Source organism: Fusarium redolens, assembly GCF_020744475.1.
Source record: "Fusarium redolens strain MPI-CAGE-AT-0023 chromosome Unknown BKA55scaffold_3, whole genome shotgun sequence".
Lineage (NCBI taxonomy): Eukaryota > Fungi > Ascomycota > Sordariomycetes > Hypocreales > Nectriaceae > Fusarium > Fusarium redolens.
In genome coordinates, this window is record NW_025763666.1 from 2,451,733 (window position 1) to 2,474,964 (window position 23,232).

Below are 23,232 nucleotides of genomic sequence, written 5' to 3' on the forward strand. Positions count from 1 at the left end.
AGAACTCCTACTGAACCCATCCCTCCTTTGTCATGGTCTCCCTCGTCCATTCATCCAACTTCTTCGCCAGTTCCTCATCCTTCGCCGCACTATTTTGCCACCAAGGCTCAAACAGCCGATGGTAAATCTCCATATACTCTCCACTCTGTTCAGGTTTCATATCCGGACTCGCCGCGCAGAAAAGACTATTCCACGAGCCTCGATCCGCAGTCCATAGCAGTCTCATACATCTCAGCATTGACATCAGTCGTAAACTCCCAGTCTCAGCTGAATCCACACTCGATGAGAGATTTGTCTCTACAAGGCCGGGATGCACTGATGTCACCCAGATCTCGCCTTCTTTGTTACCTGAGCCAGGGCCGTATTTGTTGTGTAGGGCTCTGGTGTGCAGAATATTGGCAAGTTTGCTATGACCGTAACGTTCCCAGACGTTTGCATCTCTGAGGGATGTGTCTTCGAAGTTGATGCCGTTCTTGGGGGCCATTAGATGACCAGATGAGGAGAGGTTGACAATGCGCACACTTCCGGGGGGTGATGACTTTGATGTTTTCAGCATCACTGGAAGGAGATGCTCTGTAAAGACCCAGTGGGAAAGATAGTTTGTCTCCCACTGAGCTTCATGCCCATCCTTGGTGATCTGAAACGGGGTAGCCATGATGCCTGCGTTGTTGACGAGGCCGTGGAGGGATGTCTCGAGTGAGAGGAAGTGCTTAGCGGCCGCAACGACACTTGCCAGATCCATCAAATCGATTTGCAATAGGTCAATTTTGGTTAAAGGGTGATCTTTTTGAATCCCAGCAATAGCTTTGTTTCCTTTGTCGCGAGATCGTGAACACATATAGACGTGGGCACCATGTCTCGCTAGATGGGAAACGGTGTAGAGTCCCCTGTAAGAAAAGTCAGCGATCAAGACCTCTCAGTAGCGAATACGAAGTAGACTGACATGCCAGAGTTACCACCTGTAACAATGTACACTCTCCCAGTGAGATCGGGGAGGCTATCAGGGTGAAAGGTCATCGTGTCGTCTTAGAAGTTGAATCAAGGTAAGTAAGCTGAAGAGTAGTGTCACCTTAATGAGACTTGATGGTTTTTAAAGTGGTGAGTAGCGATTTGACAAGGCCATATTAAGGCTATTCTTATATATTTCCTCCCATCAAAGTCCGCAACAGAAGTCCGCTGCTTAACTCCATACCTAATTCCATTGTGCCTGTTCGGATATCAAGCGTTGTGAGCAGGTAACATAAAGAAGTGTCTGACCAATCACGATCAACTCTATGGGAACTAATCAGGCGCTGATACGCAAATCCAGAAACGGACGAGTGAGCAGGTTGCATGACGCTAAACCATCTCAAGTTCGCTCATGTCTCAGTAACCAATCACCTTACCCAATCGCCACACTACCCTTGCTAGTCTGTGCCTCAATATCCGACGTCTTTAATCGTTAGACCCAAAGAATGTGAGCAGGTTGCATTTTCCTTCGGCATCAACATTCGATAGTTTCAAGATGTCGATTTATCCGCAAGAACCATCCGTTCAGCTCACTTCGATGCCGCAATTGGCTGAGGTATGAGCCCGCAAGATGGTTCGGCATAACTTACTCACCTGATACAGGCGATAAGCATAGAAGATAACTGGACTGGAACAACAGATGCCGCAGCAAGAAGACGAGCTCAGACTAGGCTAAACATGAGAGCATACCGTAGGTCACTTATCGCGGCCCCTCATTGGTCCTGCTAAAGAGATTGAACAGGGAAGAGAAAGGCTCAAGAAAAGAAGGCCAAGGCGTCAAAGACTGAAGCCGAGACAATCATATCTGAACCAGTGGTTGAATGCTGGGATATCAACCAAGAATCGATGTCTATTGTCCCAGCATCCCATGTCAAGAACATATACAACGCCAGACAGCCTCTGTTAGCATACAGAACCAAGAAGAATCAGTCAAATGTCGCCTTTCCCCTCAGTTCAGATCATCTAATTACACTCCTCCAATACAACGCCCTCCGCGCCTTGGCTGTCAACAGGACTTTCATCTCCGGCATTCTAACCACACCTCTTGACTGCGGCGATGAAGACACTATCCACGTAGTCCCCTACCCCACCAACCCAGATTCGCTCCCTTCAGCACTTCTCCCCACAGTTCTTCAACAAACAGTTATGCACTGTGACTGGATTGATATGTTTCCCTCCCCAGAGGCACGGGACTGTTTGATTCGAGCTTATGGGACTTTTGATGAAGATGATTTATGGGCTGATTGCATTGGTGGTTTGTATGAGGGGTTCCCGGACGATGAGATGGAAAGACGTGGTTTGATTGCTTGGTCACCGCCGTGGGATGTATCAGGATGGGAAATGTCGGAGGGATTCGTTACGAAATGGGGTTGGTTGTTCAAAGACCTTTCTGGGCCGTTGGAAGCGACGAATCGGTGGAGGGTTGAGAGAGGTGAGGAGCCTCTCGACCATAAAGATTATCCGCCATGTCCTCCTGTGTCTGGTTTTGTCATATCAGAAGTTTAGTCGTAATATGGATCCTGATATCGAAACTAGTCTAGATGAGATAAGAAACCTCAACACTTTTATCCTAAATAATAGAAAGACGTATTTTACATAAATTCGAGAAAGTTTTAGTAGGCTTTAGAATAATTATTTCCAACGACTTAAGTCAATAGTTGATGTTTTCTTGCTCCTTAAGGCCAGTATATTCACCTTGCATCTCTAAGTATATAACAATGACCAAGTTGAATTCTGTAACCTGGCGAAACTATTCTGTCAATGTCATCAATGTCCCATATCAGACATTAGAAATCAAAACTATGAAAAGACATCCTTCTCGATCCAGCAGATCTTCTCCCAAGAATATGCCGAGAGATACTGATGTTCACGTGAACTAATCTCAGATCTCCTAGCATCTATTCGTTCTTTTCTCTCCTGTAACACAAGAGCCCAGTATCTCCGCAGTCTGTGCAATTCATCAACAGCCAACTTCTGTTTTTGTTGCAGGATCTCCTTCTGTTGTTCATCAATCAAGTGCACGGGGGTTACTCTCGGCGCCCTCCATCCTTCGGCGAAATTATTTTCTCGTTTCCAGTGCTGAACAAGTTCCGACTGTAGGCATGCACTCTGTGTGCTGAACGTACCCCAGTCTGCAAGACCAGGTGCAGGATGGTGATTGACTGTTCTGGAAATCTCTGGTCCAATACGGTATTCTTCCCTAGGGTCGGAGTCGTACACCGTTCGTATTAGGGAGCTGTCCTCAACTTTCACGCATTTCCAGAGATTCTCTATGTCGTATCTGTGTCGCTTCGAAGGAGGTTTGACAGGATAGTCCGTGTCATTTGTCAGCCCTTTGGGGACAGTGTTTCGAGTCCAGTCAACCAGAAGAAGCTCCTCGAGGGCCGTGAACTCCCTGAAGTGTGAATAGAGAGAGGAGCTAGTGTAAGCTGGCCACCAGATCGGTCCATTGGCCCCCTGCAATTGGCACGCGCCGTAGAGGCAACCGGTGAAATGATCAACAGCCAGCTGACGCACTCTGATAGCATCAACTGGATCGAACTCTGCAACTTCGCAAGTATCGTCACGTTTAAATAAGACGTCTCGATCATAGTTGAACCACGTTCTTGGCCCGTGTGACTTGGTCTTGAAAGTGAGCTGGTACCCCATCTTCATCAGAAGGTCTCGCGATTCGAAGCAGGTATGAAGCAGGACGGGGATTGGAGAATTGCTGTAGAAATATGCAATTGCGCCCTTTTTGTATCTCAGCCAATTTTTAAAGGACCCTGAGTACCCTGAAACCCTCCAGAGAGTATCAAGTTCGCTGGAATAGAGAAAGTCAGCTTTGACATGGACGACACGAGCTGGTGTAGCGAGGAAATAGATTTTGTGCCGGATCTCAGCCGGGAGGCTCTGAAAGGTGGCCATTGCCTGTATATTTAGGAAGTGGATGAAGTAGGAAAAAGAAGTCGGCTAATATTCTGGGGCTTTTGACGTATAAATAGGTGCAGAACTAGAGTTATGTATCACGCAGGAAGTCAAACCATGAGAGAGTTTCTTGCTGTAAAGGTTCAAGTATTATGCTGTATTCTTTTCGATCTTTTGTCTTGAATGATTCGATAAACCTTGATATCTGTGCATGACATACTAAGCACTTTCACAACGAGACTTATTTCTGACTGTAGTTTAGCAGTAGTCACAATATCCGGGGTTGACGAGGACTATTCCTTCAGTTTCCATTAAAAGTGCGTGACTTGGCCATCAACCAAACTTAACTTGAGGCAAACTTTGTAATTTTGATTCTTAACTAAAACAGCATGACGACAGACTTCTCGGTGGCAATCAGAGTGTTCGCGAAGCTTTTATTGACAAAATGTATACTTCAAGTCTTCTAAAGTCCCAATGTCAGTGTTGAGATTATTTGACAAACGTCTTTTCTATTTGTCTCAACATGCTCTGGGCTATTGAAAGGATATGTAACATTAACAATTTCTTTGGGCTTCTAATAAGATTTGGGTATTAGCATCGAATCTTCTAGTAGATGCTTATATCATAGTGCAATGATGTGTTCTTTGTACCTGCACTGACATCCTGAAGTTTAATACCGTTTCCTAATAAGCCTAACATGATTGTTCTCAGTCAATCCACAATACTTCTTTAAATGGAACTTTATTTGAAGAATTCTGAAACCGGTGCGTCGTTCTCGTTGGATCGCTTGGTGTTCGGCGTCGGTGAGTAGGTGCACGGGTTTGATCTTGGGTAGCTTCTCGCTTGGCAGCCCCAACTCGGCCCAGTATGTCGCGAAGCTTGCCTCTAAATGTTTTCGTGGGTGATCAACAGATTCCCATTTCTCGTAAGGCTCGCTGAAATACTTGACAAGATCTGTGTCTTTTGGTATAGTCGCCGGAGGAAGAAGGCCCAGGGAGTTCCACCAACGGCCCGGCCACCATGACTGAGGGCTCCGAATATAAAAATTATCAAAGCGACGAATAAAACAGAGATGCCCATCAATCTTTTGGATCTCCACAAACTTGCAGAGGTTCCTAGTATCGTAGCTGTGTCTCTGTGGAATAACGTCGCGGAAATATTGGCTACCGGACTTGAACCCAGGCTTGCGGTATTCTTTGCGGGTTTCTATCGCCCTTCCAGTCCACTCGATGAGAAAGACTTCTTGAAGCTCCCCAAAATTCTGAAGAACAAACTTGATACCATGTTCATGCAGGCCCAGGTCCCCCCTCTCGTAGCCTATTCTGTGAACTCTTTGGGTATCTCTACAGGGGAACGGGTTAATTCCCTCGTATATCTTGAACAGTGCCCCTCGGTCGATAAACAGGGTATCTCTTTTGAAGTTGAACCAGAATCGCCGCCCGGTTGTTTGGTCCCGAAAAACCAGCTTGTAGCCCGTTTTTGTCAGCAAGTCCCGGGATTCGGAACACATGTGTAGTAGAGGAGGAATAAGGGCACTGCATGAGAAAGGCCCTTTTGTGTTATAATTATCAAACTGTGGGTATGAATGTTGGACGTGAACGACACGGTCTGGTGTGGCCAAAAAATAAATCTCATGACGAATCTCGGGTGGAAGATCCATTATAAGGTGAAAGGACTGCAAAGCCATGGTGAGATGTTCGCTTGTGGAGTGTTTACTCATCGTGAAAGCGGGAGGGGACTCACTTTTTCTATGTTTACTGTTTCAATTAAGATTCTTGATTGGCTTTGTTGGCGCTTGGGAGTCAGGTCATGGCCAAATCAGCAGCGAACATATCCTTTCTTGTCGTCATCACATTCTCGTGTGCCCGCGTGTTTTGTATTGCGAGGGCATCAGCGATTTAGACTACATAGCACGTTGTAAGAATCGCTACTCTTTCAAGGGGAGGCAAGAAAATGTAAGACCTCTATCTCAAATGACAAAAAGACTTAAGTAAATATAATACACACTTTATATACCTTCAGACTACCTAATCATTTTTTACCTTGATTTAGGGTCAGAAGTTTTCTTGCTCCCCAAGGTTGTGTCAAACTGTCACCAAAGCTCCAAGAATGTGACTGTGAATGGTACAACTTTATCCAATACATAAAAGAGGTTCACTTGAAACATAAGCTAAGGGTAAAAACGAATCCCGTGGCGGAATATTTTGTACGTTCTGCCGACAGGGGCACAAGGTGTGATAATCCATGATCGATGTTTCACTTGATAGAGATCTGAGGCTTCATTACAAAAGGAACATGACAGAAAATTTCCAGAGCCCCAATTGTGCATATTTTGAGAGAGAATAATTTGAGTTCAATAATGTTTCATCATTCAACCCAATTAAAGGCTATCTTATAATGTGCTAGTCAATGATGATGGGAATTCCTGAAAATGATCGATGCAGATGCTACTCTGTACCTGCAGATAAAGCCAGGTACCCGGTTGCTATGTGGATTCTTTCGTAACCCACCTGAATGACCGTACCTAATGTTAATATTGAACACAAGATCAATCCACAACGTATCATATTCCGTAGATGGCGAAGAATGTAGTGTCGTCATTGGTTCTGGGACGCCATTGTAAACAAAGAATGTCAATAACTCCAAGCCTTTGCTTGCAAAAAGTAAAAAATGAGGCTTTCTGCACACAGTGGACAAAGAAACTTCAGGGGCTTCCTTACAGGGATTAGCCAGGTCAACCTAACCGGTGGAAAGGGTCCGCCCGTGCCTTGGACTGGGGATGAAAGACGGGACGCCGGAAGCTTTAGCCACAGGATGGTATGGGAGGGGTTAAGGAACACATGGCTGATTGTTCCGGAAACGAACGAGAACAACAACGATCAAACTGTTGTACAGACCTCGCTTAGAATATACTTTTTATCCAGTATCATTACCAGAGAATGCAGCCTAGACGCGTGTCTAAGGCGGACCGGGCCTAGGAACACCGTTCCTGCAAAAAGCCACTAAACATCATTAACAAGTTAGCGCAATCTAGTGGGTTCGCAGCCTGTCCCCACTGGAACCCAACCCGACCCTGGCACTGAAGGACCTCTGGGTATCATTGACTGGACGGGATCTTTTCCAAACCCAAGGCACGGCACTCGCTTGAACCCCTGGAGATATCATTTCTTCTTTACATTAGCAACAAGCTTAAGCGAACTGTCACTGTCACCTTCTTCAACTCTCTTTTTTTGTTCCTGTCTCAAACTTGCATCTTCAATATTTTTGTTCTGTTGTGCCAGGTTGATGCCTTCATCGTTCGCCTCATCGCTAGTTCCCGCAAGCCCTTCCGTCCCGTCGTCCACCCGCCAACGCTAGGCCCCCGATAAACAAAATCCCCTCCTGGACCCCTTACAAACAAAAGCTGTCCATTTGTCTCGGGCAATCTTGTCAACCGCATTCCTTTTAAAGACAACGACTTCTGCTGAACACGATACTCCTGCAAATACCTTCATCATGGAGGATTCCTCCCAAAAGCGCATGAGCGCTATTCCGCGACTCTCGAAGCTACCTGTACCAAGACCGACTTCAGGAATTCCAAAGCCTACATCAACTCTACCACGGCCTACGTCCGTTGTTCGTCCCTCGCCGTCAAGGGAGAGTCTTGGCGGTGGTGAGCTACGGAATCCTCGGCTTCGACCTTCAATGTCGAGAGATCAATTACGAACTGGTCAACCAGACCTTCAACAGCGAGCTCAAAGGCTACGACCTGCAGTTTCGAGAGAACATCTCAACACTGGAACAAGACGCACATCGCTCATCACTAAACCTCCTACACATCTATCGCCGGCAAAGCCCATGGCTCAACGAATTCCTTCGACGCCGCATCGATCGATGGAGAGACAAGCTGATATTATCGAGGAGCAATCTACAACACCCCCATATGATCCCCCGGGAGAAGCCATGGGCGTTCAATTCGATGGAAATATCTTCCCTCGTCAATTGACCCTTACAAGGAGACCTTCAGAAACCTTTGCAACCTCACCGTTGTACGACCCTGCCAACAATATCTTCGACCCAAACCAAGCAAGACCGCAAACCGCTTCGACTGACGATGATGATAAACCCGATACACTGCGGGCTCGCTCTCGCAAGCCGAGACCTTCTCTAAGCGAGAGAACCATTGAGACACTTGCTTCCATTCCCTCTTCTCCCGCCATGATGAAGTCGTCAAACTTCTTCGACCAAGGACGATCGAGTTCACGACCGCGTTCGAGGGCAGATAGTGGTGGCTCAAGGCCGGGTTCTAGCTATGCTTCAGATGCTTCGGTCAGAATCTACAGGACCGAAAGCCGACCGGGCTCTAGTTCAGAACAGTCCGACCTCGGTTACAGCAGCTTCAGAGGTTCTGCAAGTGCTTTCAGAAAGCCTCTGACTCCGATCGATGGAACTCCTCAGAAGCGGGCTTCAGTCATTACAAGCAAGACTCCCAATACCCGAGCGGGAGCCTCCAAGCCAGCTCCCTTCTCCGACGCAAGAAGCCCCAGTCCAGGCAAGCCTACCATGATGTCTCCCAAGTCAGGCTCTCAGTCTATGGCTTTGCGACCTGCGAAGTCAAGGGCTCCCGTACAGGGTTTGTTCAAGAAGCCTTCACTTCCTGCTCTTGGCAAGGCTTCATTGAATGGAACCTCCAACCGTCGTGTGTCGGTCAATTCTGCCTCGACTGCTTCCTGGGATGGTACAATTCCTTCAGCAGGTTCTTCTCACAATACGTCTCTGACAGCCGATTCAGCCGAGCCTGGAACACCACCATCGGCTCGCAAGTCCTCAGCCGCTCTGCGTGAGCAGATCGCCAAGGCCAAGGCTGCGAAACGTGCACAGATGAAGCAAGCAGCTGAGATCGAAACACATCCAGAAGAAGAAGCACCAATCGTCCCCTCGGATACTGGCTTTGACTTTGGCGTTAACCATGATGACCCTTTCAATCTGCGCAAGGGCGAAGATCCCAAGAAGAAGGTTCTTCAGAACCGAGTCAATACTGCAAGGACAACTGGGAGACTTAACATTGCGGCTCTGCACTTGAAGGAAATTCCTGTTGAGGTCCTCAAAATGTATGATCTGGAGAGCATTGGTACCTTTGACGGAAGCTGGGCAGAGAGTGTTGACTTGACGCGTTTTGTTGCTGCGGATAACGAGTTCGAAGAATTGGACGACTTCATCTTCCCTGACAGTAACCCCTCTTCGTTCGACGAGGCACAGGCTAGTCAAGGAAACATCTTTGCTGGTCTGGAGACCTTGGATATGCATGGCAATCTCCTGGTCAATGTCCCCTTGGGATTTCGACGTTTGACTTGCCTGACCTCCTTGAACTTGGTATGTTGTATTCGCATTCCTGATTGTCCTCGTTGCTAACCTTATTAGTCGAACAACCGCCTCACAAACAACAGCTTGGACACCATCTCACAAGTCAGCTCTCTACGCGACTTGAAGCTTGCCAACAACCTCTTCTACGGCCCACTCAACCCCGTACTCTCGAGTCTGAACGAGCTGGAAATCCTTGACGTGCATGGTAACAACATCTCTGCACTACCTCCCAAGGTTGAAAACATGTCGCGTCTTCGTATTCTTAACTTGAGCGAAAACAGCTTCGAGTCTCTGCCTTTCGATAGCATTGCCACACTTCCTATTACCGAGCTGAACATCAGGAAGAACAAGCTCAAGGGCACCTTGATTGAGGAGCCAATCGGCTGTCTGCCTCAATTGCACACATTGGACGCTTCTGCAAACCAGTTGCAAAGACTGGTGCCCCTGGGTGCTTCCATCGACCTGCCGGTTCTGCATTCTCTTTCTCTGTCGATGAACCGTCTGCAAGGACTGCCAGACATGACGACCTGGACAAGTCTTCTGACGCTTTCGGTCGAAGAGAACAACATCTCAGGAATTCCCAACAGTTTCATGGGCCTGGAGAAACTTCGTCATGCTGATTTCTCTAGCAACGACATCAGAGTGATCCCTCCCGAGGTGTCTCGCATGGACAACTTGTCTATGATCCGACTTAGCGGCAACCCTCTCCGTGACAAGAAGTTCCTTTCCATCACTACCGAAGATCTGAAGGAGGTCCTTGCCGGCCGCCTGGAACCACCACCTCCCTACCAAGAGCCAGCTTCTCAAGTCGGAATTCTAGACGTTCTGGCTGATGTCAAGGGTCCTGACAACACGCAATCGAACCCTGACGCAATGTTTGATGAAAATGACAGGTCAGATGATGATTTCGCTACACCTCCCCAAAGCCCTAATCGTTCCCGATCTCACACTGTATCAAGCCACCGTTCTCGATCGCACACGTTGTCGAACCAGACTTGGCCCGTCAAGCCTGGCGGTATCCTAGATCGATCCCAAACCCAGTCTTCATCACTCCATCCTGTCGTTTGCTCTAAAGTCGCTGCCGAACACCGTGTCCGACAAATCTTCCTCCAAAACAACCTTTTTGCTACCCTACCCAACTCGCTTAGCTTTTTTGCCGAAACATTGACTGCCCTGTCTGTGTCTCACAATCAGATGGTCGGCGAGGCGTATCTAACGGAGGAATTGGAACTCCCGGCTTTGAGGGAACTTAACTTGGCATCGAATCACATTACTGGTCTTGGAGCGCTTGTGCAGTTCTTGCATGCACCAAGTCTTGAGAAGATTGATGTGACGATGAATCGCATCAACGCTCTCCCGACAAATCTGAAGGAGTCTTTCCCCAGTCTGAACGTCTTGCTAGCGGGCAATAATCACATCGTCGATCTCGAACCAGATATGATCAAGGGTCTCAAGATCGTTGACGTGAGCAACAACGACATCGCTCATCTGAACCCTCGCATTGGTCTTCTCGGCGGCCCCGGCGGACTCGAACGTTTTGAAGTGGCAGGTAACCGATTCAGAGTTCCACGATGGAATGTGATTGAGCGAGGCACAGATGCCACTCTGCGGTGGCTCAGGGGCCGCGTGCCAGTCGCTGATATGGCGTCATGGCAAGGAGATGACGACGAGCCTGAGGTGGATTGATTATGAGCTGTAGACTTGGCGCTGATTGTTACGCACTTGTCATGGGTGGTTGTTTTCGCTTCTTGGTACATATTTTGACGTATTTTAGTTTTATTACTGGGGACTATATACCATCTTGCTTTCTTGTTAATATACTTTTACCTGGGTCATACGACTGTGCTGGAACTGCATTAGACAGCTGTGATGCCGTATTACTATGTGATCCATGATATTGGCATCGTTGTCAACCTTGGGCGATACTCTGGCAGTAGAAGTGCAGAGTTGCTTGGCGCAGGTGAATCCATGTCATCAGCTGGCTCAGAGTCGTTGTATTCACGGGAGAAGTTGGACTTGATCTGTGTAAAATACCATCAAGGGATTACTTCGAGACGAGAAAATTCCTTACTAATCTCCGACTGCTATACGTGAGCCCACCCAGCCTCCCACCAACAGATTTGATGGGGTCTGGTAATTTCGCCGCCAAAGTTTGGCTCAAAATCCCGAAAATTCTTTACTGCATTACTCTAATTTGAAGAGTCTTCCTTTATACTTTTTGCCTTGAGTTCAACAAATCACCACGTTGTCGCTGGAAATTGGAGGACGAGTCTTTTGGTAAAATAGCGATATGATTATATCCAAACAGCTTCTTGTTAACGACGATTAACTCTCGAGGCTAGTTTAAGGTGTCCAGCACGACGAGACATGGCAGACTGCCCTTGGTCATATCCTTGAGGTTATTGAGGAAACCCTTTGCGAGTTTCTTGAGATTTGAATGATGGGTTGGAGGAGAATCCATGGGCAGTGAACTTACAAGGCTATGAATTAGTCCTGATTGTTGGTTCATCCCCTATTTTCCTTTGGTATTGATGCACGAGAAGAGTGCTTCAATTCGACGAGTCCATTTACCAAAATCTTAAGGTTAAATATGAGAGAACGAAGCGTGGAGTCCACCATCTCGAGGTCACACTACAACAACCGTGAGTCACGCACAACTAAGAGCATCCGATATGCTGAAGCCAATGAATTCGTTGGTTACTTCGCCTCTTCACTACAATCGATGTGTACCTACACATGGGACGCTCAAGCAGTTACAGATGTCTCCAGACTTTGGAAGGTGCCTCGTGGCCATCTGGGGCAAGAACCTAAGGCACCGTGAACCTGAAGTCTCAGTGGACGCGACGACTCCCTCAGTATCAGCACAAACTTTATCACCGAGTATAAAGCACAGGAGTATCCCGCCTATGAATGGAATGGTTCATCACTACTCATACCATCGTGGAACATTCTTCAAGTATCCCTCAATCACGTCGATACCCACGCGCGAAAACCACAAGACAAGCCAAGCACCAGCCCAAGCGCCACTTCACGATATCATCACATTACAAGACCTGCACGACCTAAAACTACAATCAATACTTGATATATCGTCACAAATCGTCACTATGCCTCCTTTGATACAAACCCTCGCCCTCATGGCCCGCGACATGGAAGAAAACAACGATGTCCTTGAGAGCAAATCCCCAGGCCCTTCCGCAACCCTCAGGATCGTCGCAGCAATGTCGACATGTGGCTGGATCACATTCGGCCTAATAAGCGGTCTGGTCCTCAACACACGCGGAAAAGCTAGTAGTTTTGTCCCAGAGTGGTATCTCGACTCTAACGGCACGGTCTGGGCAAAACTCGCTGTGGCGGCCTGGTGGACGTTTGTGATTCTGTTCTGGCCTGCCATATGGGTGGTCTATGTGATCTTCGCTACTGGGAGGGCTATTCTGAAACTGTTTTTGAAGTGTACTGAGAAGAGGAAGGAGAAGAAGGAGAGGGAGACTGCTGAGGTTGTTGTTGTCTGAGGGTATCACGACTTGGTTGGTGTTTGGTGTTTAAGGTCTGGAGTTGGGCGAGTGAAAAATTGGGATATTTTATTTGACAGTCATTTTTGGCTACAGGGTTTGATTCATTCGTTTCAAAATTGAGAGATTCTCCACGGGTTCATCCTGTTTGTCTGTTTCGTTTGGTTCGGTTCCGTCGGTTTAATGTCTCGGGCACTGACAGATAACGCCTGTGGATCAATTTCCAGTGGTTTCACAGGTCGTGGTTACCGAACTTCATCTCGAACCTCTTCTAGTTTAGTGCCTAAAAACAAGCATCTCCAACCCTGGACCCAGCCATCCTCCACTGAAAACACAGAGGCGCGTAACGGAAAAACCCTTGTTCCTGGGTCTTTCATCTTCAGCCAAGCTAGCTTCTCATTTCTTGGAAGCAACCAAAAACGACGGCGTCACAAGCCAAAGCATTTATCACTTGTGTCTACCATTTTCTGCTCATACCGTGCTTTTATATCCCCATTTCTCCTCTTCCATTGAAAGTTCTGCGATCGATTGTTTTTTCCCTCGTCACAATCGCTGTTTATTGTGGATCCATCTCGCGGCGCGTTGTGCGTTGCGTTGCGCTGCACGACAACGCATAAACTTTGATTTGAAAGGATAGTAAACACACGCGCATGCAAAGCACATGTACACATTGGAAAATCTCTGCGATATATATCACCCGCTGTCGAAGATCCGTCTTCCTCAGCTCACGGATCGGAACGACGAGAGCTGTTGACGCGACTTGGTTGCCTGGGGAATTATTTGACAGCAGAACACGATTGCTTCAACATGACTTCTCCTACTGAAGCCACGCAGGCTTCGCATATGCTGCAGGGCGACACGATTATTGTTAGGCATCCTCGCGAGCGACTGAACCCCACAACGCCTCAACCTCAGGAAGCAGGACCCCAAGATCCAGCTGCGGTGACATTGCCCTCGACAGAGATACCAAACTCGCCCATCGATCCAAACGAGTCCTTCAGAACCGAAGTTAACGAAGATCGACCGGCCGTTACTGTTATCCCATCGTCACTTACACCGCCTCCGTCAACCCAGGTAAACAGCCATGCCAGTCAAGCTGGGCCCGGTCCCTCCAAACGAAAGTTCTCTGGCTCTCAGCAGTCGTCAACACTCTTCTCCCCACCAGCTACCGTACCCAATAACATACGCGAACGTCCTGTGACAACGGAATTCCTCCCTCCCGCTCCACATCAGGTCCTCGAGGCGTCTGCCGACGAGCTGCGCGTCATGCTTCAATCAGCTCTAGCAGAACAACAAAAGCTCAAGATGGAGACAGCTCATCATAAGCTACAGTATAGCTTATTGTCTATCCAGGCCGACGACGATGCCAAGCGTGCTGCTGTGGAACACGAGATGATGCGTCGCGAGGTAGACGCGCTACGAAATGCAGAGTTCACCCGACTGGCTAGAAAAGAATTCGATAAGCCGTCCGAGGCATTACAAGCAAAGTATTTACAGATGAAGACGCGGTATGAGGCCATGCTACAAGAGAATGAGATCCTCCAACGCCGGATCCAGACTGCTAAGAAGGTCATCAAGCAAAGCGAGGATGAAAGCATTGCTCTTCATGAAGAGCGAGATATGTTACTGAGACGAATACGCGAGAACAGAGAGCATATGCAAATGCTCTGTAGACCTGGGGGTATATTTCATGCAGTCTTGACGCCCAGACAGAAAGCTGCTGTCGTGACACAAGGGCATAGGAGCTCTCAGCAACAGCAGACATCTAGATCACAAGGCGAGCATGGTCTCTCGGCTTTGTTGCAGGCTATGAGCCAGGATAACAACAGCGCACCTTCGACACCGATGCATTCTCACCGCCCTGCACCGCGCGTCGGAAAACACAACCGCAACTCGCAATCCATGTCGTCTCTGCCCACGACGCCTATGAACCGGCCGGTGGGTACAAACGTTGGGCTTCTTCCATCGGTGGATCTGGTACCTCACTCGGAGCCTCATCGATACTCCCAAAGACAGTTCATTCCTACGACACCTGTGGCCAAGACTGACCGCCGCCGTAGGAGTCGAGAGAGCACTATTTCAGCAGACGATAATGAGGAGCTAGCCAGACAGGCGCTTGAGTCGGTTGCCGCAGCCCAGTCGTTTACATCACAGTCACGGAACCGGAGCGACCAAGATGGAGAGGTATTTGATAGCCAGGCCAGTCAAGCTGCTGCAGAGATGTTGCGGCGAGATCCGCGGCAGAGCTTTGAGGTTGCCGAAACCTTGAAGAACACACCAGGACCAATGGAGAAGACCGTCCGCATGCAGGAGAGATTACTTTCCCATCGAAATGGAGATAGCGACAAGCGAAAATTCAGCGGCAACCATTCATCTACTGAGGAAATACGACTCGATCGAGGAAGTCCAGCGAAGAAGTCCAAAGTGGTTGAACCAATGACAGATGGGCATGATAAGCTAGGACTGGGGATTCAGTATAGACAGTGAAATGTCTAGTTCAGAAGCAGATTGCAAATGGAGTTCGGGGTTACCCATACGATTATAACGACGGCATCGGCACAGGAGGGCGTTGGTGGTATTGTTTTGGCGAGTTTGTTTACGTATGTTGGCTTGGTAAAAGAGGGTAGAATGCCACAGCCGGAATTGTGTATAAATGGAAAGATTGTTCAAGTTTCAACATGATATTGAATCTCAATCAGAATGTGAATGTCTCATGATGAGTGTTGCACAGCCATCAACGCCACTCTGTAGGGATCTTACCCGAACTCCGACAGGTAAGCGACAAGCGACAACATTACCCGATGTTTGAAGCCGTGTCGAGGATCCACTTTCGGCTCATGGCCACGGGACGGGAGTGTTCCGGCTTTCGGCGGGGGTGGAGGGTAATGGAGCTTGGGATATTTACTTACCCGGTTCATAAACACTTCTCTCACTTCTCATCATGAACCTCTGATCTTTTCTTTTCTCCTTCATCTTATCAATTGGCCTTCCCTCTAACCCCGTAATCTCTCATATACCCCATATCCTCTCATATAGCTACAATGTCGGTCCGTCTTCACAAAGGCCTTCAAGGCGTCCTCGCCAAATCCCCTTCCGACACCGTAATCCTCTCCGCCGTCCGCACTCCCATCTGCCGCTCCTACCGCGGCCAGCTCAAAGACGCATACCCCGAGGAACTCCTCGCCAGCGTCCTCAAAGCCACTCTCAAAGCACATCCTGAAGCCCCCGTCGACGATGTAGCAGTCGGCGTGGTGCTCTCCGAGCTAGGCGGCTCAAAGGCGGCGCGCATGGCTCTCAACCACGTCGGTTTCAAGAACACCACTAGCTTGTACACCGTGAACCGCGCGTGCTCTAGTTCGCTGCAGGCCATCGCTGCTGTGTCGGCGCAGATCCAGACGGGCATGATTGATACGGGTATCGCGGCTGGTATGGAGAGCATGACGAGGAATTACGGAAGCAGAGCTATTCCTGTGGATGTGTGGCCGGAGCTGAAGAGCTCGCCTAATCGTCATGCTCAAGACTGTATTATGCCTATGGGTTTGACGTCTGAGAATGTTGCGGAGCGATATGGTGTTTCGAGAGCGGACCAGGACGCTATGGCTGTTGAGTCTCACCGTCGTGCTGCACGTGCGAGAAAGGAGGGGCGCTTTGCGGAGGAGATTGTACCCGTTGAGACGAGATTCCAGGAGGTTGATAAGCAGGGTAACAAGATTGGCGAGGAGCAGCACATTACCGTCACTGCTGATGATGGTATTCGTGAGGGCGTTTCCATTGAGGCGCTGGCGAAGCTCAAGCCTGCGTTCAAGCCAGATGGTGCTTCAACAGCTGGAAACTCGAGTCAAGTTTCCGACGGTGCTGCCGCTACACTTCTCATGCGCCGAAGCACAGCCACCGCCCTCGGTCTCCAAGACCGCATCATCGGAAAGTTCGTCTCAGCCGTTACAGTTGGTTGCGATCCCGATGAGATGGGTATCGGTCCCGCCCTCGCCATCCCCAAGCTTCTCAACCAAGTCGGTCTTCAGACGGAGGATGTGTCACGGTGGGAGATCAACGAGGCGTTTGCGAGCCAAGCGCTGCACTGTGTGAGGGAGTTGGGACTTGAGGATGCGTGGGCGAAGGAGAAGGTTAACCCTGATGGAGGAGCTATTGCGCTTGGACATCCTCTTGGAGCTACGGGTGCTAGAATGACGAGTACGCTTTTGCATGGACTTAAGAGGGATGGTGGTGAGGTTGGTGTTGTGAGTATGTGTGTTGGAACGGGTATGGGTATGGCTGGGTTGTTTGTTCGGGAGTAGAGATTGATATCCGGGGAAAGTAAGGTTTAAAAAGTAGATTGGGGAGCAAATAAAATGGAACATTGGTTTATACTTCACTTGATACTGAGAACGGGAATGTCGATTGTGTCCTGAAAGAAGAAAAAGAATTGTACCAAAGTAGACATTGCTGTCAAAAAGATTAAGATAGTCTCCAGGATATAGCCTTACCGGCAATTTAACAGCCCTTCATTGCCAAACTAGTGAGAATAGGGACATTCTACACAGTCATGTATTGTCACTTCACGGGTATAACACACAAGTGCCAGTATTTCTTCATCGGAGCCAATACTCGTCATGACTTCTCGAACTTCAGGGTAGTGATGATGACGCTTATTTGTAAAAGGGGGTTTCCGGAACGCCGGTTATTGAGCTAGTCATACCAACGTTATCAATCTTTGACCAGACTAACCATCTATTGATGTTAGACCGAACAACCGGCGTTGTGTAGTTTTCTGTCATCTCAGACACTTGTCCATGCCTGGGCTTGGCTGGTCGCTGGTCTGTTACAGGGTATGAACGTGGCTTGCCTCGAAAGGCTGACTGCATGGATTTCAGGGAGAGACAAAGAATGCCTGCTTGTTGGATTGGATTATATGTATTCTAATAAAAAATATTTTCACCCCTTGCTTTCCCTTCCAATTAACCCATCAATCACTCTAGTCATCTAACGTAGAGACAAGTGAACCAATTAATCATACCCCAAACGCCATAATAATAATACAATTCATGCCTAGGCGACCTCAATGTCAATAACATTTGACTTGAATGGCCCTGTTAGAGTCTCGTTTGCTGGTGTGCCCGTCTCAAAAGATGTATAGTCAACATCCTTCTTCTCCTTTGTCCACACAGCATTCCACGTCCCCTTGAGCTGCACCGTCGCGCCCTCAAACACCCTGTCCATAGGAACAACAGGTTCCTGGAGGGTAAATTCCCAAATAGCCGTTCGGCCAGGTTGAATCTCAATCAAAGCATCATCAGCAGGCGGCCAAAGTCGTGAAGCTTCAATCTGCATGATTTCAAGTGGTTTGCTGTCGCCCTTTGGCGTGACGTGAAGAATGCCAAGAGAAATGCCCAACGGATCCAGGGGTGAGCCGTAGCTGAGAATAGTGACTGGCTCATCATTGTTGTTGGTGACAGTTGCGCGGAGAAGAACAGGATCTTTCTCCATTTGAGAGATGGAAACGTCGATTTTTTTAAGTGCAGCTGGCATCCTGAATGATAATGCGACGTCTGGTACGTAGCCGGTTGGTGTGAAGAAGGCGATGAAGCTGAGTGCGATTGTTAGGCCGATGAGTAGGCGTACAGCTGAAGAGGCGAAGATGGCCATGGCATGAGGTTTTTGAACTGAACCCGCAAGAAAAAATGAAATGAAATGAGTGAGTTGACGTCAAAGGAACAAGGGATTGTTTCAGTCCCTGTATCACGTAGATAATGGCATAAAGGAGAGTGAGGATGAATGAAGATTTGATCCAAGAGAATGAAATGAACGTGCAGACGGCGGACAGGAGCTGAGCTGAATTTGGAGTACGTCCCATTAAAATAACTTAAGATAATAATTAACCTTACGTTGAGCTAAAAGGTACGCGACTGTCTACTAACGCAAGATCCAGGGGCTCAAATATCTCACGTGCATTGCATTCTTTGTGACTGTGCCGCTATCCTCCCTTATAAAGGTGGCGCAAAGGCCGAAATACTGTTATTGCCTGTTTTAGTCCAGGGTCTACTTGAGCTATTGAACGCCGCTATGGAGACTTTATTTAGCAGATTCCTGTCCTTGACCATCTTATGCTAGCTCTTGTCGCTTGGCGCGGATTGTGGGCGGCGTACCGAGACGATGAAGTCCACAATCCTCCGTGTCTAACAAAAGTTTGTTGACAGAATCCGTAAACCACATTTTCGAAGCTCAATTCAATAACAAGAAACGGTCGCGTGGCCCAATGGCAAGGCGTCTGACTACGAATCAGAAGATTCTGGGTTCGATCCCCAGCGTGATCATTCTTTTTGTTAATTCTGCCTCTTCCACTCTATCTTTTTGCTAGCAAGTCAATTGACTGGATTGTATCACTTGCTGGCTGAAAGTAATTCTTCAATATTGATGAATGCGTTGACTTTGAGTTTTGACTGTTGTAACTCGTTGCGGCTCTGCTAACATCTACGATAGACCTGATACCCGGACTGGTCCCGGGTAAACGGAGACATTTTCATGTTTGAATGCGGCCGCTAACGGATCAACCAGCGCATCTAGAACTCACTATATGGAAACATCTAACAAAGAATCCTTTTCTTCGGTGGAAACTCTCAATAAAGATGTCGCAATGGGGTTCGCCACAGCAGTTAGGAGCCCGAATGATGAAGAATGGCTTCTCATTGACAATCTGCAAACTCACCCAACCACGGACGCCATGAGCTTGCAACACGTGTCGCTACTAATCCCCTGATAGCTATACTGTCTTGAACATCCTGAGGAAGACAAAGCAACCCGATAAGTTTGTGATCATAATGCCTTACTGAAGTCGCCGTGACATAAGTGGATGGCATATCCTCACCGTGTCTCCCCAGCAAACAAGTCTGATATGGATGTGTGTCCGCGAAAGGATCGCCATGTTGAAGAATAAAAGCCTAAAAATAGCTTGAACTGCGTAATGCTTCATATCACTCGTGCTGTATCTTCTCAGTATCGCCTCCAACGATGCAAACGTTCCCTTGTTGTGTCCCATGGACAGTTTTGAGAGCTTATCCAATAGATCAATGCCGTACCTTTGCAAAAACCCAGCGTAGACCGAGTTCTCCCTTCCAGTGAGTTGTCACATGTCTCATTCTTGTTAGTCTTGATGCCACAAACTCAGGCCTTGAACTGGCCCCAACCTTAAAATATCTCGTCAAACGCGGCAAGCCAAACAAACAAGACTCACATGCAAGACCCCATCATCCTTCAAACTATTAGAACATCTTACCAATAGAACCCTCCGGCGATAGTGCGCAAGTCATGTTCTCAAACTGGTCCAAGCAAGCTTGTTTGACTTAGATTTGGCACCTGCATTAAAAGTTCTCAAGTCAATGCTCCGTGCCGATCTTTGTACGTTATTTCTGAGAGCTCATGGGTCTATTAGACGGGAGATGAATCTATCATCCTTGTAAACTTAGTCAAATATGAGAATGGAAATGATCGGAGGTTGGTGTATAAGCTTAAGTGGTAGTGTGGAGGGGCATGTTCAGACGTTGGAAGACATGCAGCATAGTGGAAAGCCAAGACGCCTCGAGATTTTCAGTCAGACCTATCAGTTTACCAAAAGATCATTGTTTCGTCCACTTCGTCGTTGGCTGACCATAGCTGCTCATCGAAACAATTATTACCATCTCAAAATCACATGCCGTCAGCAATCTGATACACCATAATGCCCTGTCTTTTTACTCAAATCCGTAAACAATACCTCTATCCAATAATCTCAAATCATCACGCTATAGAAACGGCCCGTCAAACAACAAGCCACAATCTCCTTCCTCAACGGCCCAAAGTCGTCTCAAGTTGAACGGGGAGTCACCTTGTTGTAATATATTCACAATCAACCCTTCCAATCTCGCAGAACATCTTTAACCTTGATTTACGACGATCTCTTATAGCCCTAACCGATCCTATTGTGGGGCGTCCATATCCTAGCTGACGATGCTACATGGTGTGTTTCGAAAGAGCATGACGCCCGGACCTGACTTTGATCCTTTTTTAATTTTGGAAGATCTTCGATTTTGTTACATCGGACAGAGTCAATTGGAAAGTTAATTGTGTAAATCGGAAGATAAACTCAAATAGCGAAAATGTAATGATACTGTAGGCAGGGAGGGAGAGGAGGGTATGGTGAGACTGGATTTGGATCGGATAATCGATTCGAGAATCGCCAAGATTAGAGAGCGGAAATGGCTTGTGTCAAACATATTGACATGTCCGAAACGAAACCCTGAATCGGTCCACACCAAGACGGATCAATATCGTCGCAAGTCCCCTGCTCCCATGTTCAGACGAGTTGCAGGGTATCAACTCGATCTTCGTATAAGTATTCACTATACCTCGACTCCTTCAGCATGTCTTCATCCTCTTCACAACAGTCATTCCTTCCATTCATTCGTTCTTTTCATTCTATTCACTCTTTTAAATCACATTCGTTCGATCTGGTCTATCGTTCAAAATGAAGCTGCTTGCTGGTCTTGCTCTCGCCTCTATGGCTATCGCTGCGCCCCTGGTGGACAAGCGCGCTCCTACTCCCTTGAACGTTGAGCTGAAGATGCAGGGGAACTCAAAGGTTAAGGCGGTTATTACCAATAATGGGAAGAGCAACTTGAAGCTGCTCAAGGTTGGAACATTCCTTGATACGGCTCCTGTTGAGAGGGCTCAGGTTTTTTCTGCTGGTAAGACTTCTTTGGATGTGAGGCATGAGTGAAATGTCGGGTGGTTAGGATATGTATACTGCTCGGGCGATGAGAGTCGATTTCTATCATGGATGAAACTCAGCTCACTCGGCAGAATAACAGGGAAATATTCTCTGGTACATCCTCGACACTGCCCTCGCTCAGCCATTATCCCCAAAAGCTGTTCACTTTTAATAACACTCCACAGAGAAGAAGACTGTCCCTTTTGATGGTGTTCGAATCGCCCTCGACACCACCCAGCTCGATGACACCGCCTTCCAGAGCATCCCCTCGGGCAACTCCTACGAAGTCGAGTTCGACATCGCCGAGTTCCACGATCTTTCCGCCGGCGGCAAGTTCAGCGTCCTCTCATCCGGCGCCCTATCCTTCGCCCAGGAGAACTCGACCGAGTTGATCGGCTCAGTCCCCTTCTACTCCAACCGTCTCGACGCCGAAGTCGACGGTCCCCAGGCCTTCTCCGTCCGCACCGCTTTCCACCAGAAGCGCGCTCAGGTTCAGAGCGACTGCTCTGGTGACAAGCTCCAGGTCACTCAAGCTGCTCTGTCGAATTGTGCTAGACAGGCTTCTGCTGCTCAGGAGGCTGCGTCTAATGGTCCTGCTGAGAAGGTGGAGGAGTACTTTAAGAAGTCTGACGCTGCGACTCGCTCAACTGTCGCTGATGTCTTTGCCAAGATTGCCGCTGAGTGTGGATCTACCAACGCTGGAGATACTCGATACTACTGTACCGATGTTTACGGCGCTTGTCAGAATGGTGTTCTTGCCTACACTGTTCCTGGAGGAAACTACATGGCCTACTGCGACCTTTACTTTGAGCGTCTGCCTGCCACCACTTCAACTTGCCATGCTCAGGACCAGGGTAACACCAACTTGCACGAGATGACCCATCTTAACCAGATCAAGGGAACTTCTGACTATGGTGGTTATGGGTATAACTTCCTCCAGAGCTTGACTGCTGAGCAGAACATCAACCATGCTGATACTTATGCTCTGTTCGCCAACGCTGTTAGTCTGGGATGTTAGAGGGTCAGTGAAGCAGGTAGCACATACGTGCAACCGATGAGTTTGTTCGAGGGTTTGTGGAATTTGGATCATGTAGGGCACACAATAAAAAGGACGGCGTTTTGAAGGCGGATTTTGTATGAGCAATCCACTAGATTACGTGAATTAACGCTGAATGCAAATGCCTGTATAAGAAGGGCCGTTTGATGATACTCGCTTGAGGGACAAAACACTATACGTTATATCTGAAGTTGCTAAGACGACGCGAAACAGTCTGACGCGATCATAGGCTGATTAAGTGATGCCATCTTTGACAAGTTACCACTGGGTGACCCGTGCTGAAAGGAGAACCAAGGATATCCTCGTTGACACTTGACGCCAGTTAGAGTATGGCGGGAAACCATCCCAGGTGACAAAAAGACTTGTGATAAACTTGTAGGCTCTTTACCTACTATTTTTCGACCCCTGATCTGGAGTCCTCAATATCCTGACACCCCGAGGACTAGCCGTAGACGTCTGTCAACAAAGTCTGAGCGAGCTGGGTCATGAAAGAGCACTAGCCCAAACACTCAAGATGAAAGAAAAGGTGGAACAAATCGGTGAAGCTGAGCTGGCATCTGCAGGGCACAAGCTAGCAGTCCGTCCCTTAGACCAAGGCACAAAGAGCGGCCCCTCTTAGGGCGTACAAGGGTCCCATCATTCAGCTACCGTAGAAGCCTAGATCA

General features: G+C 48.1%; 10 protein-coding genes and 1 non-coding gene across 11 annotated transcripts; 7 read left to right on the forward strand and 4 right to left on the reverse strand.

The window, feature by feature from the left end:
- Window positions 1–7: 7 nt before the first annotated feature.
- BKA55DRAFT_734717 (uncharacterized protein) lies at window positions 8–1,017 on the reverse strand (the record flags this gene model as incomplete). The annotated part of the gene is made up of 2 exons (XM_046201265.1): window positions 8–887; window positions 944–1,017. The coding sequence occupies 2 exons, from the start codon at window positions 1,015–1,017 to the stop codon at window positions 8–10; spliced, it is 954 nt and encodes a 317-aa protein (XP_046054173.1).
- Window positions 1,018–1,464: 447 nt separating this feature from the next.
- Window positions 1,465–2,615, forward strand: BKA55DRAFT_559005 (uncharacterized protein). Its single transcript, XM_046191897.1, has 3 exons — window positions 1,465–1,564; window positions 1,612–1,699; window positions 1,751–2,615. Exons 1-3 carry the CDS (start codon window positions 1,505–1,507, stop codon window positions 2,512–2,514), a joined length of 912 nt encoding a protein of 303 aa, XP_046054174.1. The 5' UTR covers window positions 1,465–1,504; the 3' UTR covers window positions 2,515–2,615.
- A 193-nt stretch (window positions 2,616–2,808) lies between these two features.
- BKA55DRAFT_685907 (uncharacterized protein) lies at window positions 2,809–3,915 on the reverse strand (the record flags this gene model as incomplete). The annotated part of the gene is made up of 1 exon (XM_046198864.1): window positions 2,809–3,915. The coding sequence occupies one exon, from the start codon at window positions 3,913–3,915 to the stop codon at window positions 2,809–2,811; it is 1,107 nt and encodes a 368-aa protein (XP_046054175.1).
- Window positions 3,916–4,585: 670 nt separating this feature from the next.
- BKA55DRAFT_535372 (uncharacterized protein) lies at window positions 4,586–5,602 on the reverse strand (the record flags this gene model as incomplete). The annotated part of the gene is made up of 1 exon (XM_046189700.1): window positions 4,586–5,602. The coding sequence occupies one exon, from the start codon at window positions 5,600–5,602 to the stop codon at window positions 4,586–4,588; it is 1,017 nt and encodes a 338-aa protein (XP_046054176.1).
- Window positions 5,603–10,390: 4,788 nt separating this feature from the next.
- Window positions 10,391–11,090, forward strand: BKA55DRAFT_559010 (uncharacterized protein). The gene has a single exon (XM_046191898.1). The coding sequence runs from the start codon at window positions 10,453–10,455 to the stop codon at window positions 10,942–10,944; it is 492 nt and encodes a 163-aa protein (XP_046054177.1). The 5' UTR covers window positions 10,391–10,452; the 3' UTR covers window positions 10,945–11,090.
- Window positions 11,091–12,017: 927 nt separating this feature from the next.
- Window positions 12,018–12,770, forward strand: BKA55DRAFT_685910 (uncharacterized protein; the record flags this gene model as incomplete). Its single annotated transcript, XM_046198865.1, has 1 exon — window positions 12,018–12,770. One exon carries the CDS (start codon window positions 12,018–12,020, stop codon window positions 12,768–12,770), a length of 753 nt encoding a protein of 250 aa, XP_046054178.1.
- Window positions 12,771–13,168: 398 nt separating this feature from the next.
- BKA55DRAFT_559012 (uncharacterized protein) lies at window positions 13,169–15,471 on the forward strand. Its single transcript, XM_046191899.1, has one exon. It carries the CDS (start codon window positions 13,578–13,580, stop codon window positions 15,255–15,257), a length of 1,680 nt encoding a protein of 559 aa, XP_046054179.1. The 5' UTR covers window positions 13,169–13,577; the 3' UTR covers window positions 15,258–15,471.
- A 27-nt stretch (window positions 15,472–15,498) lies between these two features.
- BKA55DRAFT_559013 (Thiolase, N-terminal domain-containing protein) lies at window positions 15,499–17,470 on the forward strand. The gene has a single exon (XM_046191900.1). The coding sequence runs from the start codon at window positions 15,812–15,814 to the stop codon at window positions 17,063–17,065; it is 1,254 nt and encodes a 417-aa protein (XP_046054180.1). The 5' UTR covers window positions 15,499–15,811; the 3' UTR covers window positions 17,066–17,470.
- A 59-nt stretch (window positions 17,471–17,529) lies between these two features.
- Window positions 17,530–18,627, reverse strand: BKA55DRAFT_559014 (uncharacterized protein). The gene has a single exon (XM_046191901.1). The coding sequence runs from the start codon at window positions 18,411–18,413 to the stop codon at window positions 17,817–17,819; it is 597 nt and encodes a 198-aa protein (XP_046054181.1). The 5' UTR covers window positions 18,414–18,627; the 3' UTR covers window positions 17,530–17,816.
- A 382-nt stretch (window positions 18,628–19,009) lies between these two features.
- On the forward strand, window positions 19,010–19,081 carry BKA55DRAFT_t58. The gene has a single exon. It is a non-coding gene; the product is annotated as a tRNA-Arg (tRNA).
- Window positions 19,082–21,267: 2,186 nt separating this feature from the next.
- On the forward strand, window positions 21,268–22,528 carry BKA55DRAFT_590736 (Deuterolysin metalloprotease family-domain-containing protein; the record flags this gene model as incomplete). Its single annotated transcript, XM_046195136.1, has 2 exons — window positions 21,268–21,487; window positions 21,696–22,528. The coding sequence occupies 2 exons, from the start codon at window positions 21,268–21,270 to the stop codon at window positions 22,526–22,528; spliced, it is 1,053 nt and encodes a 350-aa protein (XP_046054182.1).
- Window positions 22,529–23,232: the final 704 nt, after the last annotated feature.